At 40.6% G+C, this 16,793-nt stretch overlaps 1 protein-coding gene across 6 annotated transcripts in view; it reads left to right on the top strand.

Annotated features, from left to right (window-relative positions):
- SLC22A15 (solute carrier family 22 member 15) overlaps positions 1 to 16,793 on the top strand; it is a 42,196-nt gene that overhangs the window by 13,177 nt on the left and 12,226 nt on the right. For 3 of the 6 annotated variants that reach the window (XM_077822655.1, XM_077822664.1, XM_077822674.1), the window contains exons 3-10: positions 2,231 to 2,363; positions 3,681 to 3,845; positions 5,248 to 5,377; positions 7,032 to 7,247; positions 10,499 to 10,639; positions 11,754 to 11,839; positions 14,493 to 14,613; positions 15,437 to 15,509. In XM_077822655.1, the coding sequence (XP_077678781.1) occupies positions 2,231 to 2,363; positions 3,681 to 3,845; positions 5,248 to 5,377; positions 7,032 to 7,247; positions 10,499 to 10,639; positions 11,754 to 11,839; positions 14,493 to 14,613; positions 15,437 to 15,509 (1,065 nt within the window). The remainder of the gene's footprint in view (positions 1 to 2,230; positions 2,364 to 3,680; positions 3,846 to 5,247; positions 5,378 to 7,031; positions 7,248 to 10,498; positions 10,640 to 11,753; positions 11,840 to 14,492; positions 14,614 to 15,436; positions 15,510 to 16,793) is intronic. The other 3 variants (XM_077822689.1, XM_077822698.1, XM_077822682.1) reach the window with 1 other exon arrangement.

A 16,793-nucleotide genomic window follows, 5' to 3' on the forward strand; every position in this document is an offset into this window, starting at 1 on the left:
ATGGAGTGGTCTAAAGACATGATCTGCATTTATTTGGGATGATCTGCATGCTGTTGTAAACGTTAATGTGGCCGTCACAAATTCATGCTAGAAAAAAATCAACTAACTCACAGGCCAAGTATTTCATGAATTGATGTGATGTAATGGGCCTTATCCAGGGGAAAGAAGTACTATGTCTTGACTACATTAAAATGAAGTTCTTCTAACCGTTTGGGTGAATTTAAAGAGCAAATTTGCTGTAACTGAATTATTCCCTGAGCTGTGACTGATTCAGAAAGCATCAAGTTTTACTCAGACACATGATTATCGGGCTTAATTAACATTTATATCAAGAATTACAATATGATTCTTGTGATATTAGAGGAAAAAAACTGCTTAGATGATTGAAATGTGTGTATATGTTATCGGAGTCCTGTTCTCTAGATGTTTCCACATACAGTGGGAAAAAAATTTGAAAAATGCATGGCAATAATTAACTTTAGAAGCTAATTTTCTCAAGCATCTGGATTCCTTATGGCCATGTTACTAACTATAACAGCATGCACATATCGCCCATTAAGCGGTAATTCAGAATGACACATACAGTAAGACTAATCAAGTTATTTTCATGGTGTTCCTGAAATATTCTGTAGGCTTTGATTACATGCTTTTGCTGCTTCTGATGAGGCTGTTCGTTACTGGGCTTCAAACCAGTTTTTTGAGCTCTGCTAGAAAAACTATATGTAACAGTGTTTGGAGCATCTGGGTAGTAGAGGACAGAAGGGAATTCAGAAGGTCAGTGCACAGATGTTTCAAGAGTGGGGGAAAATGACACAATCATACAGCCAACACGTCAGGGAAAGGATCTGTATGTTGTTGTTGGGAAGTGAACACAGCAGCAATAAACGGAAAGATAAACAAGATGGTTGTAGTGGAGAGAACACAAGAGAAGATAGTATCATTGAACAGTATGGAACACTTATTAGGTTCATTCTGGAATTCCTTTGTGTTGGATGTTATTGCCTTGTAGAGGCTGCAGTATATAGACCTGCTACAAAAATGAAACTGGATCTGATTTCAATTCCAAGAACAAACCCAGCCCTATAAGAGACTTGGATGTTATCAAGTAGAAATGTTCATAATAACAAAATGGATTGTAAAGTTGACCGAGGTAACTTTTTTTTATTTTGATGAAGGATTCAGGAATTAGGGGACATATGAGGTGAATATGTGCAGAACAATTTCTTGCTAAAGATAATAAAACTTCTCATCTTCACTTTCAAGGCTTTGTACAACTCTCCCCCAGTGTTTCCCTTCTTAGCCATCAGTGTCAGCCTTGAGGCCACGTGTTTCCTTCTCCCAGTCCTTCATTAATGCCTCTTTCCATGCTGCATCCTGTTCTTGGAATAAACACCTAATGTCACCTAATGCTCTAGGTCTCCACCTTTTCATTTCAAATCCTTTCTAGAGTCTCACTTCTTGTATTGCGAACCCCAAGAACTCAATCGTGAGTTAGCCTACCCCAAAATCATGAGATTTTTGTTTGTTACATGGTTTGAGTGTTTAGGGTGCACTTGGGTCGTGTTTGGCAGGGGAAGTGGGGAGCGTATGGACCTTGACTATACCTTGATCAAGAAATTTGAACCTTCACAAAAAATAATTGACTATGCCTGCCTAGATTAACAGCTCTGGAGACTCACGTTATCCACAGTACGGGTACAATAGAGACAGTGCTTGGGAAAGGTTCTGTGCCCCCCCAGCCCACCCCCCACTGCCTGCTCTTCTAAAAAAAAAAAAAAAAAAAAAAATTAAAATGCCAGTGCTTACAAAGGCAGAAAAGTAGAAGCCAACCAAATGGATCTCACTTACAAGGTAGGTCATGATGAGGAGAGCTAGGGTCATCTTTGGACCCAAATTGTGACTCTTAACTCTGTGTATGTTGCCTAGATATAATGGTCATGTACATACAGGTACGTAAATGAAAGGTACATAGACAAAAAACAACAAAGCCAACAAAAAATAATGTTCCCTTGGGGAACCTAACCTTCTTTTCAGATGTGAAAGGCATTACTGTTTTGGAGGAGGGGAGGAATTGTACAATGGGCCAAAGTCTTTAGGGGGTTTGGGGTGGGGGGTGATATTTTGGTGACTGAAGTGGAGGTTGAGCTGGAGTTTTCTTTTTAAAAGATTTTTCCTGCCCAAGCTGTTCACTTCTTGGACTTTGACTAAAACTTTTTTTTCTTCTCCCTAGTGGTTTTTAATTGGGAACACATCGTACAAAGTCAGTGCTGCCAGTTCGTTTTTCTTCAGTGGTGTCTTTGTTGGAGTGATCTCTTTTGGCCAGCTCTCAGATCGCTTTGGGAGGAAAAAAGTCTATCTCACAGGTAACCCACTGCAGCCCTAACAAAATGACTGGAGAGAAATGTCATTGTCTTGTTAGTGGCTTCATGTCTGTCTCAGAAGACACAGTAGCAGTTATCCAAGTTTTGTGGAAAACCAAGGCGTAGAGATGAATTTTGCATCTTCCACTACACACAAGGAGCCCAAGTTAGGGACAAATAATCCATATTTGTGTGCTCAGTTCAGCACTTAAAAGCCTGAAGTGTTTAAGCAACCAGTTGTGAAGTTTGGACCCCCAACACACGTGCTTAAACTTAAAAGTTGGGCCCACATTGTTTGCCATGATGCTCATGATCCCTGAATGTTCCACAAAATGAAACTAAAACTTCAGAGTATCCGAGATTATTCATTAACCTCTCACTTAATTGTCAAGACTCCTAAAAGTTCCAGATGAGTTTGTCATCACTTCTCAAATCATGCATGCATTGCTAGATATTTGTGAACTTAGCAGAGTTTTAAAACCCATGGACATCATGTACCATTTTCATACCATAAATTTGTTCGGGGGATTTCATGTACAGGACATATTAAAGTTTAACACTTTAAAAAAAAAATGACATATTTTTAAGTCTTACCTTTTACCAGCACCGAGTTAATATGTCTGACCCCGAACACTGAAACCCTCTAGTCACAGAACAGATACAGGGACGATTACAGCAATGCAAACTTCCTCCAAACTGTTTTCTGACAACAAGGAGGAGTTATGACCTGGAGAGAGAACTTCTAGGGTTGAGAAGAAAAATCTGTTCATGGCCTGTTCAGTCCTGGGCTTCTCTATTGAAACTACTAACAAGATATTTTGGTTACTGTCGAATGTGATGGTGGCTTTTCTGAAGAGGAAAAACAGCTGTCTATGAACTGGTGTTGGATACTAGTGCAGTAAATCCTGTAAAAAGAAAAGGAGTACTTGTGGCAACTTAAAGACTAACAAATTTATGCATGCATCCGATGAAGTGAGCTGTAGCTCAAAAAAGCTTATGCTCTAATAAATTTGTTAGTCTCTAAGGTGCCACAAGTACTCCTTTTCTTTTTATGGATACAGACTAACAGGGCTGCTACTCTGAAACCAGTAAATCCTGTGAAGATCACCACCTTTCTAAGGCAATCTCCTTTAAGAGATTGCCCCAGGGTGCTTATTACAATTCTGCCCCATCATCCGCATTAAGCGACAGACTTTTGTAGCTCTTGAATATGATTTGATTAGAACAGGTTTCACTGAATGTCAAGTAATGCTCATGCTAAATGCTGTCTTTCTCATTCAGGTATTTTTCTGAAATTAAATCTTACGCTTTGTCTTCCAGGTTTTGCCCTTGACATCCTGTTTGCCATTGCAAATGGATTCTCCCCCTCATATGAGTTCTTTGCAGTCTCTCGCTTCTTGGTGGGGGTGATGAATGGAGGGATGTCTCTGGTGGCCTTTGTTCTACTGAATGAATGTGTGGGCACTGCCTATTGGGCATTGGCAGGTACAGCTTTAGCTGCAACACTTTTATAGAAAACTATTCAGCTCTAGAGATCTCAGTTTAAGCACTTGTGCCAAGAAATGCCAAATTTAATGTTGCAGACTCTGTTCCCTTGTGCATATGCATGATCATACAGTCTCTGAGCCTTGCCACATTTAATGTACACCTTAGATGAACACAGTAAATGACTTCGGGCCACTTCAGATTTCTGCACCACTAAGACTGGACACTGGCAAATGCACATTAGTTGAGTTACTCTCCTCTGCACGCTACACAGCTGAACAAGCCACGCATGTATGCATGATATTGCATTCCTTCACTTAGAACTTTGGACCCAGGAAGGCACTTCTCAAGGGGAGCTGTTTGGCTGCCAAATTTCAATTCCTTCCTCCCTCATGCAGTTTTGATGTAGCAGGACTCAAAAAAAGCCCACAATTTTTTTTATCAAACAAACCATTTCTGCCCCCCGCGCCCTCCCCCCCTTTTTTTTCCCTGTTATTCTCCTTATACTCAAAAGTGGCTGGACCACTTTTGTTTACACTGCCCCCCCCCCCCCCCCCAAAAAAAATCACCCTGTGATAAAAATCAACCTAAAAACTTAAAATAGAAGAGAGACAACGTGGATGAGGCAATATCTTTTCTTTGACCAACATCTGTTGGTGGACGAGACAAGTTTTTGAGCTGTTCAGAGGTCTTCAGGTCTGGAAAAGGTAACAGAAGTTGGTCCTACAAAAGATATTAACTCACCCATTCACCTTGTCTCTCTCAGATCCGGGGTCCAATGTGGCTGCAACAACACTGCAAAGAACATATAATGGAAATATTTAGACACCTTTAACTGTAGTCATTGCTAGCATGCAAGCTGTCATGCAGTACAGTGCCTGCAAATTACACTTCTCCAGAGTCTGGAACTTGACACATTTACTCTTTGCCTAATTCCAGGGAAGTGCTTGGCTAAGGGATCAATGACAGTTTTAAAGCTTAATATCTCATGAACCATGAAGGTTATAAACTAACATTTTATGTTGGAAATGTCAGCTTTCCATTAATTAGTAGTATTTATTTTCGAGTGTGGGAGGTTGCAACAAGCCATGTGGGGATTATAAGATCTAATTATTTATGTTTTGAAATTGATGGGTGAAAAGTTCTGTAGGAAGGCCAAATGATTATTTATGTAGCATTTTTCTTTTGTCCTGTTCTTTTCCTACTTGTTGTTGGTTTTTAACAGTTCTTCCCTGTTAAGGATCTCTTTTCCGTGATTTTGAGTCAAGTAGCCTTTTTGTCCATACTTCCTGCCTTCCTGGTAAAGTGCTTGTCTCTCTGATCGCACGTAATGGGGATGAGCAATGTAGTGAAATGGTTTGTAACGTTTCTTTTTTTTTCCTATATGTTTCCAATGTGTTAGGATCGATTGGTGGCCTGTTCTTTGCAGTGGGAATTGCCCAGTATGCTATGTTAGGGTACTTCATTCGCTCCTGGAGGACTCTGGCAGTTGTGGTTAACCTGGAGGGAACAGTAGTCTTTCTCCTCTCTCTGTAAGTTATTGTTTTTAAAACTGTTTCATTGGCCTTCATCAGAAGAGTAGGAATTGAGAAAGTAGGTCAAAGAGTTCTCCAAGGATCAAATGGAGCACTAGGGTGAAGATAGTGGTACTTCTATGTGATGTATGAGAGAAATCCCATGTCTCCCTTACATTGCAGTGCCTACATATCTGCAGATTTAAGTGGCCTAGATATGCCATATTTTTATTACTCTCTAGTATGATGTTTAAGAGCCACTTACTCTGCACTTGTCATATACCTGAATGTGCTGGATTTACACATTTACTACAAGATGCTGCATATATGTAACTATATGGTCACATGCTATTTCTCAGTTTCAAGGGCAGTATTATAATGTATGCACACAAGGGACGGCATTGAGGTTGTGCATACACTCTTAAAGGTATGCAAAAGGGAAAAATTTAGTTTGGTGCCATCTTCTTTTATTACATAATGGGTAAAGAGACCTAAAAGGTTTTTATCAAAAGCACTGTTTTTTCCTGTTGGTTTCTTTCATGTTTTGGATCTTGTGACTAGCTGTTCATTTGTCATAGCCTTTCAGCGAAGACATCACGAGCAAAAATTTAGCATTTGTAAGAGTGGGATTTCTAGTTGCTGTTTAACTTCAGTGACATTTTAAATAAAAGAAACCTTTATTAGAGATGCAACACATTCACACCTTCAGTTGAGGTGTTTAAAATATAAATCCCAATGAGAACTTTGCTCTTCCCTTAGTGAAGAGTCTGACTTGACATTCCTGATATTTTTAGGTTAAAAATCTTTAGTTAAAAACACCCTAACCTTTCAGCTTGTCTTTCTGAAGCAAAATAAATAAAAATAAAAAAAATATAAATGCTTTCCTCTCAGGACTTCAAAGCTCTGCTCAAAAGTACCTCTCTACAGTAAGTGCAATTTCTGTACCAAATCTCAGTCCTCCAGCTGTTTGACCCTGGAGCTGTTCAAAAAAGGTTGCAAGGAAGTTCTGTGTTAGATAGGAGAAAATGTTCCTTTTCTAACTTTTTATGCAAAGGTGGCTGGATCACTTTAAATATGTGTTTAAAAAAATCAACTTTGGGTAGAGACTACAACCTGGAAAGGTGAAAGCTTCAGGAAGTTATAAGCTACTGAAAACAAGAGGCACAGGAGGATTTTTGTAGGCAGCAATCTCAGCTGTAAGAATCAGATTCTGCCAATAGGGAGTGATAGAGCTGTTTTACAGTGACTATTCTGATGCCTGCAGGAGAGAATTTTCAACTGTGTTGGGGAGAAGATGTGAGACAGCTAAACTAGTTTAGTTTTTCATAACCAGCAGCTGCCTGTGTACTGTAACTGCTTTAATCCACACATCCTTAATTCTGTATTTCTCTAATGCAGACTCCTAACATTTGAGTCAAATTTTAAAATACAGAGCAAAGTTGTTGCATGTTAGATACTCAGAAAATTGGTAAATAAAGATGCTCTTATTCGCCCCACTTTTTATTAAAGTGTAGTTTACCTGCAACTACAGATGAATTCCAAAACTGAGATGAAATGTTGTTTGAAAAAACATGCTGTGACATTGAAATGTCCTTCAGCTTTATTCCAAACAGGCAAATCCAATCCTCTATAAGAGTAGGGCCCTAAAGCATCAATGAAATCTCTGTTTCAGATTCATTCCTGAATCCCCCCGCTGGTTATACTCACAAGGTCGGCTGAGAGAAGCAGAAAATGCCCTCTATCTCATTGCAAAGAGGAACTGCAAGCAGAAATGTACTTTTTCACTAAAGCTCCCAGCTGACAGGAGTCACAGAGAGACCAGCAGTTTCTTGGACCTGTTCCGATACAAGATCCTTTTGGGGCGCACTTTGATCATGATGTTCATCTGGTATTTGCAATTCTTTTTAAGTTCAGCTCTTTTTAAAGTATTTGAAAAACGTGTTGAGAGACAGCTCGTCATGCTTTTTGCCTCTTTATTACTATGGGCATTGTGCATGGAACAGAATCTTTGTTTGAGTTCCTTAGCTCTTGGTGCTTATTCTTCACCTGATGTCATTTTAATAATCTAGGCCTGAGGTACTTCATCTTGACACTTTTATGATGCTTGTCATCCAAGAATCTCAAAAGTAGTTGAGAACTCTTTCCCTACAGCCCTCCAAAATTGCTGAGATTGGTCATGTCCTAGTTCTTTGGCCCAGGGTTGTGGGGTTTTTAGTCTGATTCTTTTTTAGTGCCCAAATTATTTGGTCCCTTTGGATAGTAAGCCAGTTTTATTCTAGTATTCAAGATACTGCCCTGTTCGGAGAGCTGCTTTAAAAAATAAATATCTAGCACTTCATAAAATGATCGTAAAACTCTTTACAAAAGCCCTGGTCCTGCAAAGATGTACACACTTAAGGTTAAACATATGTGTACATTCTTTGCAGGATCTGCTCAAAGTTGGGTTAAGATCACATTTTCAAATGGAAAAGCTGAGGGGTTACATGACGTAATAGCATTTTCAGGAATAAAATCCAGGTCTCCAATTGTCAGTCCCCTGTACAAACCACTAGCTAATACTTTGTTTATTTTAAAAATAGAAAATCTTCCTTTTGTAATACTGCCATGACAGCAATGAGTTGTCTGTCTCTCTCTCTCTGTCTGTCTCTCTCTCTCTGTCTTAGTGGTTTATACCGCTGCCCATCACCAGGGTATCAGAGTACCTTCCATGTAAAAGTGGACTTCATGGAGTCTTTGGCACTACCCCCTTTTCAGGGTAGTAATTCTGATTGGAGTAGGGTTTTGTTTTTGACTTCTTAAATTTCATTAACCTTTTTTAGGTTGACTTTTCTTAGAGTAGATTTTTATTGGTTGGGGTTTCTAACTTCAGGTGAGGAATAATCAGCAAAAGGAGACATTATCTTTATATTTAAGATGTTTTAATGCAAATGTCCTGGGATAAACAGGGTAAGAAAAGTAAAGTAAGTTATTAAACAGGTTTTTGAAACTTTCCATCTAATAATAGTGTCATCTGCTCTCTTAAAGATCTGGGCAGCCACTAACAAATGTATTTTGTAAGGCCAATTCGTTTTGTAAGCAGAAAAGAAAAACTGATTTATGAATGTGATGATGTCTAGACAGACAGGTGATTGGTACTTTAGAAATTCAGGTAGAACGGTTTCAAATATTATCAAATAGTATGTGCTTAAACATGCATAGTCTGATACAATAGATTCCTAGAATAAATTATTTCCCTTGCTTGTGTGGATTCCACCCCAGTAATGATAGGTGCACTTGCTGGTAGCTTTTAATGTTCCTGCAATCCAATAGTGTCTTGAGTTCACTGTTGGTGAAATGATTCTCCTTTCGCTTGGCAAACACGCTGCAGTGCACAGCTGGCCACAGTGAGGATGGCATTGGCATCCAGAGAGTTCTGAAGCAGCCCCATCATGACTTCTACCAGCCAAATGAACAGTCCACTGTTATCCTACAGCTACTGAGTGGCAGGGGTACCCCGGAGCACACTAGAGTTCCTGCCCGCAGCAGGCGGTGGGGGCTTCCGGAGCTCCGAGCGGGCCCCCACAGCTGCCTAACCGCTGCGGGCGGTGTGGGGACTCCACACTGAGCTCCCCATTTTGTCACGGATATTTTTAGTAAAAGTCACAGACGGGGGTCACAGGCTCCTGTGAATTTTTGCCCGTGACCTGTCCGTGACTTTTACTAAAAATATCCGTGACAAAATCTTGGCCTTAACTATAAGTGATGCAGCCTTGGGCAAACTATTGTAAACTTTAATGACCAGGTTTATCTCTGGATTGTCCCTGGTAGGCAAAGAAGGTGGTTACATTCATATTATTTACTTTCACTTTAGTGATAAAGTGAAGAGGTTTGTAATCAAGCATGCTTATGCTATCAGGTTAGTAATATTATCTAACCTGTGCTGAAAAAAGTTAATGAGAGGAGTTGAAACCAAATAGTATGTTTATAAGGACACTTGATTGTAGAGTGGAATAATGAGAAATGCAACTGTTTGATCAATAATGCAATCAGTAATACAGCTCAGCTATACGTACCATGGAAGATTTATACAGTGGTTCCAGCTTGCTGGAGAACAGCTCTTGAAGTGACTTTGTTGTATAATGGACTGCTAGAACTATTTTAAAGATTATCAAAGAATATGGAGGACTTTGTGTATGCTATAGAAACTTTAAAGTGGATGTTTCAGGAGCTAGCAGAGTGTTGATGGTGAAACCGCAACTTGAGCAAGCATAACTGCAAAGTTGGCCAAGGGATGCACCGCAGAGGGGCCCAGGGAAAACTACTTGTGGAAGAAAGTTGCTGACTGGAGCAAACAAGCTGGTGTTCAGCGTATGTCCCAAGATGGCTGTACCAACATCTATATCCTAACTTATCTTACACAAGCTAGCTGATGAAATGTGTTGCATAAAGAGAGGAAAATTCCAGCCCCAGTTGCAAGAGCTGAAAGGTGATGCCTTGTTCCCTGACTGGATGGTGGAGCAAAAACAACTTTTTGTGGTTGGACATTTTGAATCTTCAGCAAACATATGGGTCAGCATCTGATTGGTCCATGCCAACATCTCCAAAAAGAGCAACCAAGTTGGACCACCCAGCAGAAATGGGACAAAACAGCCTGTCACCTTCCAGAAAACTGAAGACACCTGGAGGGGAAAAGACAGAGGTCCTGGACTGGTCACCTGGGAGTCCTCTTGATGACATCAAGTTCCTATGTGGGATAGACATTTTTAACTGTCTTTCTGTTTTCCAGCAATTCAGGTTGCCTGCTAATGCATCTGGAAAAGACTGTTCATGTCATCGTTCACTTCACTTGTTTGCAGCGTCAACTCCTACTGTGAACAGTAACTGAGCTGATGTTCTGAGCAAGTTCTAGTGATAAGTAACACACAGACTTTCTCTTGAGTGGTGACCAAAATGAGTTAATTGACTACTTCCTGAAACTGAGAACTGAAGTAGTAGAAATTGAAATAGTAGAAGTAGTAGAAATAGAAAACTTGAAAAATTCAGTGTGTCCTCCTTTTGTGAAAGGTTCCAATAAAGATTGTTCAGTTTCAAAGTCTTATACTTGGTTTTTCTTTCTCTTCTTCTCCCTCCCTCCCTCCCTCCCCCCCCCCCCCCCCCCAGGTTTGTGTGCAGCTTGGTATACTATGGTCTGACTCTCAATGCAGGTGACTTAGGTGGAAGTATTTATGCCAACTTGGCTCTCTCTGGGCTGATAGAGATACCTGCCTACCCAATCTGTATCTACTTGATTAACCAAAAATGGTAAGTATCAAATAGAATGAAGCTCAATATCTAATTTTTTTCCAGAGGTAATTTTCCTGGACACCAGTTTGCTCTTAGCTTATTCTCAGTTTAGTCATGTTATAGGAAGTATTAACAGTCCCAACCTACTCTGGCCTCCTGGGGGAATGAATTATGTAAAAAAATTAATAAATTTTCATGAAAGAGAGCAATCTTTCCTAACCACTCCCAAGCAGTAAATAATACTCTAGTTCTGGCACACAGATTAAACTGAAGCTCTCAAGGAGAATTCTGTAGTGTCTAGCTGCTCTGACTCTCTACTAATACACAAGATGGCATTCTTCAGACTTCTGATCTTGTGACACCACAGTGAAGAATCCCATAATACTTTCTATGCTATTCCAAGATGAATTCTTTTGGAACTAGAGTGCTGTCTTGGGGGCAGCTCCCATCTTGGTGTATGTGCATTGTGCCTCATAGGGCTGACCAATAGAGTTGCCAGTTTTGGTTGGCTATATTCCTGGAGGTTAGATCACATGACCTAATCTTTTTAATTAAAGATTAATCTTTAATTTCTGGAGACTCCAGGACAGTCCTGGAGGATTGGCAACCTTACTGAACACTGGGCCATCTAGCCTATGTTTGATGTGCAATACTCCATTCTTTCTCTCTTTCAGTAGAGCTCATCTCAGAACTTTATTAATAGGTGGCTTTTCTCCCTTTTCCTTCTGTGTTTGAGGAATAGCTCCTCCTGCATGCGCCCATTCTCTGCCCCCTCTTCTCTCTTTCAACCCCCCTCACGCATGCGCGTGTACACACACACACAATGGGAGACAAATTAAAAAGATAGGAATAGTCAGCCAGTCTGTCTGGAGATTTCTTAGTGATTTACAATCTGCACTACGTAGTGCATCCTTGACAGGCTCATGCACTGACCATACTATGAGAGGACCAGAGATTTCTCTTTGAAAATGTAAAGAGTGAGAAAGTAAAGACTCTGCAGGAGATTTTCAGTAATTTATGCCATGTGAGTAGAGTGGTGTTGGGTGACTTTAGATTGCTCAGTGCATTGAAGTCCTTGGATGAAAAATAGAATAGAAAAGTTAAGTATTATCCTTTTTGGGGACCCTGTTAGGTTCGGCCGAAAACGGACATTGGCAGCGTTCCTGTTCCTGGGAGGACTGGCCTGTCTTATTGTCATGTTTCTTCCAGAAAAGAAAGGTAAATGCCTTTTTAGGATTTTATAGTAGTATTGTGCATGTATATAACCCCCTCCAACTCAGGATCTAAAGATTTCACAAACATTAGGTTCATAACATTGACATGATGTAGGTAATTATTATCTCCATTGTACATCTGGGGAAACTGAGGCATAGTAAGGGGAAATTGGTTTTCTGAAGGCTTTGTGATGAGTTGGGGAAAGAGTTTGGAATGGAACCCATTTCCAGGCCTCCAGTCCTATGCTGTTAATCACCATACCAACATATTGCTGCCTCTGCTTTATACTAGGAATTGGGGAAATGTACCTTACGTCAGGGGTGGGCAAACTTTTTGGCCCGAGGGCCACATCTGGGTATAGAAATTGTATGGCGGGCCATGAATGCTCACGAAATTGGGGTTGGGGTGCAGGAGGGGGTGAGAACTCCAGCTGGGGGTGCGGGCTCTGGGGTGGGGCCAGAAATGAGGAGTTCAGGGTGCAGGAAGGGGCTCCAGGCTGGGGCGGGGGGTGGGTAGGGTGCAGGAGGGGTGAGGGCTCCAGCTGGAGGTGTGGGCTCTAGGCTAGGGTTGAGGGGTTTGGGGTGCAGGAGGGTGCTCTGGGCTCGGACCGAGGGGTTCAGAGTACAGGAGGGGGCTCGTATGCAGGCTTGGGGTGAGGTTTACCTCAAGCGGCTCCCGGAAGCAATTGCATGTCCCCCTTCCAGCTCCTACGCAGAGGTGCGGCCCTGCTGCTCTGCTGCATGCTTCCCTGTCCACAGGCGCCGCCCCTGCAGCTCCCATTGGCTGCGGTTCCCAGCCAACGGGAGCTGCGGGGGCGGCGCTTGGGACGGGGGTAGTGTGTGGAGTGGAGCCCCTTGGCTGCCCCAAACATAGGAGCCAGAGGGGGGACATGCTGCTGCTTCAAGGAGCTGCATGAGGTAAGCGCTACCCCAAGCCTGTTCCCCGGCTGGAGTGCAGTTATTTTTTGTAACATAATTCTACATTTGTAAGTTACACTTTCACAATAAAGAGATTGCAATACAGTACTTGTATGAAGTGAATTGAAAAATGATGTTTCTTTTGTTTATCCTTTTTATAGTGCAAATATTTGTAATAAAACTAATATAAAGTGAGCACTGTATATTTTGTGTTCTGTGTTGTAATAGAAATCAATATATTTGAAAATGTAGAAAAACATCCAAAAATATTTAATAGATTTCAATTGGTATTGTATTGTTTAACAGTGGGATTAATCGTGATTAATTTTTGCAATCACGATTAATTTTTTTGAGTTAATCGCATGAGTTAACTGCAATTAGTTGACAGCCCTAATTTTTAATTTATTTCAGGAAGCCATATAAAGGTCCAATGCTAGGTTGTTTTTCAACTATTGTACACAGATATAGAAACAGAAAATATTAGCAAGAGAAAAGACTTCTCCTTCCTTTCAAAGCTAGGCACATAAAATTAATGATACTTCATACTTGTATTATATAGCATTAGTCAAAGGCTTTAGACTATTGAACCTAGCAGGATTTTTAAAAGGATTAAACATTTATATGGATGAATATCTATTGTTACACTAGACAGTGGTGAATGTAATTTGTTTTAAAGGGATAGAACTCAAATTTCAGAGAATATGTCAATCACTGACTGCCTGGGTTGAAATAGAAACTGGGTCTTTTGTCATTATCCTTTATATAGGATTTTAATGCTTTCCTCTAAAGCATCTGGTACTGGCCAATGTCAAACAGGATACTGGGCTAGGTGGGCCACTGATCTGATCCTATATGGCAGTTCCTATCTTTTTTTCTAATGAGGCAATTTTAGATCACCCATCACATAGGAACCAAAGCCCCACTGAAAGTCACCTAGATACTAAGTCACTTAAGAACTTTTGAAAAAATTTTCTGTTGTCCTTTCCACCAGCTTACTAATAGTACAAATTCTACTCAACATTTATTGCTTTTGCCAACGGTACTCTCAGCAAATGTTCAGAAATTGTCATAAAAATGTTCAAACCAGTCTTCTTCTCTTTTACTTCTAATGCCTATTATAACAATTTAAAAACAGAATTTAAGTACGAAAGTGAACTTCACTATTTTTATAATTTGGTCAACGAGAAAAAATGACTTTGCTTTTTCTGGCTCTCATGCTTTGGTGCTGGGAGCTGTAGTAATTTAAACAAACTATATCTACTGGATTTCTTAATTTAATAGAAACACCTGGACTGACATTAGATGTTAAATTATTCTCCCTCCTCCTCCTCCCCCGTCCACACCAAAAAATTGTAGGCCAGATTTGAAAGTCTCTTTTTTTTCAATGTAAAACTTAATTCTAAAATACATTTCACAGGGTGTTCAAAGGAAGATGTTCTTTCTCTTTGTACAATCTGACAGTATAGCTAAAGAAAATGGGTGCATTTTCCCTCCTCATCTTACAAAATCAGATAGGTGACTTTTTTGCCACTGTTGTCTGAAGGATGGATCTTTTGAATTCTTCTGAGCTTTGAGAGCCCTATTGAAGCCACATATAATTGTGTGCACCTCCAACAGATATTGTCAGCATAACAAACTCTTCAGCAGATTCCCTTTCATTCCGTTTGTTACTGAAGTGATTACTAAAGGACATTTCTGTATGCTATGGATCCTTACAAGGGTCACACTTTCTTTATCAGCCACAGGAGTGTTTGCAGTTGTGAACAGCCGTTCTTTGTCTTTACTGGGGAAACTGACAATCAGTGCAGCATTTAACATTGTTTATATCTACACGTCAGAGCTTTATCCTACAGTGATCAGGTAATCTGAATTCACTTTGTGGTGGTGGTTTCTCTTGCCCATCTCCCTAATCCTTATTACTTCCACTTTTATTTTTGTCCTGTTAATGGCACCTTCTCATAGAGACTTTCCCTTAATTAAAGGAAAACTTGTGTGATTAGTCATAGGGCCTTATAGCAGTATCACCTGAAATCTGCCAGGTGCTGGGTAAATATAAGACAACTCCATTAAGTATTTATGCTAGTGTAGCCAGTGATGTTGGGGCTTATACCTTCAGGAGGCTGCAATTGTTTAGTGCAACTTGATCATTCACAAACACTTGAGCAGCTCTGACATTTGATCCAGTAGGGAGTAGTGGAGCCACATGCTCATTGTAGGAGAGTGGACAGATGAATGTAGCGTATAGATGCACTTTGTACTGGCAGTTCCCCCAGGTACAGCCATTAGTAGCCAGCCAGCCACTGTAGCTCATACAGTGCACCTGTAGTGTAGACACGCAAATCTGATATGTGGTGTGATTTTGCATTAGTGCCATTTATCCCCAATTTCAAGAAAGGTTAATGTGCGCTAGTCCAAATCACAGTTCACAGTGGTTTTGTCTCTGCTGTGGCAGCTACACTAATGCCTGAAATTCTGTTTGTGAACAGGGTCTCTGTTCTTCAGCACTGTGTACAATTCCATTACTGAAATGCTTTTAGCAGCATTCCAATACCTCCCTTGCCAACAAACTTTGTCATAGGCATAGTACCGTGACCAAGAACTTTCTTATTGCGGACATCTTTTAAAAAATTCCTTAATTCCTCTCCTGCAAATACCGTTGATTAATGCCTGTATTTTTCTTTAGGAACGTTGGAATGGGTTCCTGCTCCATGTTTTCCCGGGTTGGTGGGATTATTGCTCCCTTCATCCCTTCATTGGTTTGTCTGCACTTACATTTTTATTTCTTTATATCTTGCTTAGCTCTGATGTATCAGATGTTTGCAGGGATGGGGGAAATAGGATAAACTGTGTATGATTCAAGATCTGTAAAATATAATCAACATGGAGGACATGTCAATATAGTATCATGATTCTCCATACACGGTGAAGGACCGCAGGATGTAGCCCTTATGTAGGCAAAACTCCCACCACTTGTTTCAGTCTGTGTTTTATCCATGTAATGATTTCATGAACTGGCCTATACGCTGCAACAGCCTGACCACTTTCAGATGCTCAGATACTATGGTGGTGAGCCTCTCCTAAAACCCTGGATAGGCGAAGTTAAAACCCAAGCTGGCTTGTAGGATTTGCCATATCAGATGAGATTGTTGTACTCTCTTTAGTAGTAGTTATCCCCACTCTGTCTGTGGCTAATGCTAGAGATGAATCCCTTCATATAAATTGCCTCAGCAAACATGTAGTTCTGGAAATGGATAGGGGAAAGGGAAGGAATGATGTGATCAGTTTATTCCTTGAAATGTGAGGTTTGCAGTTTAACCTTAATATCTTAATGGAGAAGAGAGAGGCAGCCTCAACTGGCTTCACTCTCACAAGATACATGCAAATTAAAATTCGTAGCTAAGTGTCATATTTCTAGATGTGGATATTTGTGTAGAGACCTGAGATACTTAAAATCCCTGAGCCTGAATCTTGCAGTAGGCCCTAAACAGAATGAGAAATCAGGGTGATGGGAATTACATATATTATGTATGGTATAGTGACCTGAGGTACTTGTATAAAAATAAATGGTCAGATTTTCTTCTGGCAGAAAGGAACTGGAAACTGCCAACTCTGACCAGGTGACAATTCCCTCTGTGGGGTGGAGCTTTCTTGCTTCTGCATCCCCTCCCACCTGACTCGGGCAAAGGGGTCTGTCCGGAAGACAGGGTTGAGGGTATTCTGACTATCTGGCCTTAGGGAGTCCATTGCTAGATGGTGTAGACTATACAGCCCCCAGTGTACTCCAGGATAGGCTCAGGCCAGTGTAGATCTACCTGAGGAAGTGTCATAAGCTCCCTGACATGGGTAGTGGTGGTGATCGGGTGAGTATATGGGGAGCACTCCATTCTCTTGTGTCCGGAAAGAACTTGGCATTGTGGAGAATCTGAGCAAACGATCTTAAACAAATCATCAATTTGAGACTTCATCAAACTTAACATATGTCAGCTTTGCATAAATATGGGAACAAATAAATGTTGAATTGGGGAGAAAAACTGTTTGTT

Source organism: Eretmochelys imbricata, chromosome 1 (assembly GCF_965152235.1).
Source record: "Eretmochelys imbricata isolate rEreImb1 chromosome 1, rEreImb1.hap1, whole genome shotgun sequence".
NCBI lineage: Eukaryota > Metazoa > Chordata > Testudines > Cheloniidae > Eretmochelys > Eretmochelys imbricata.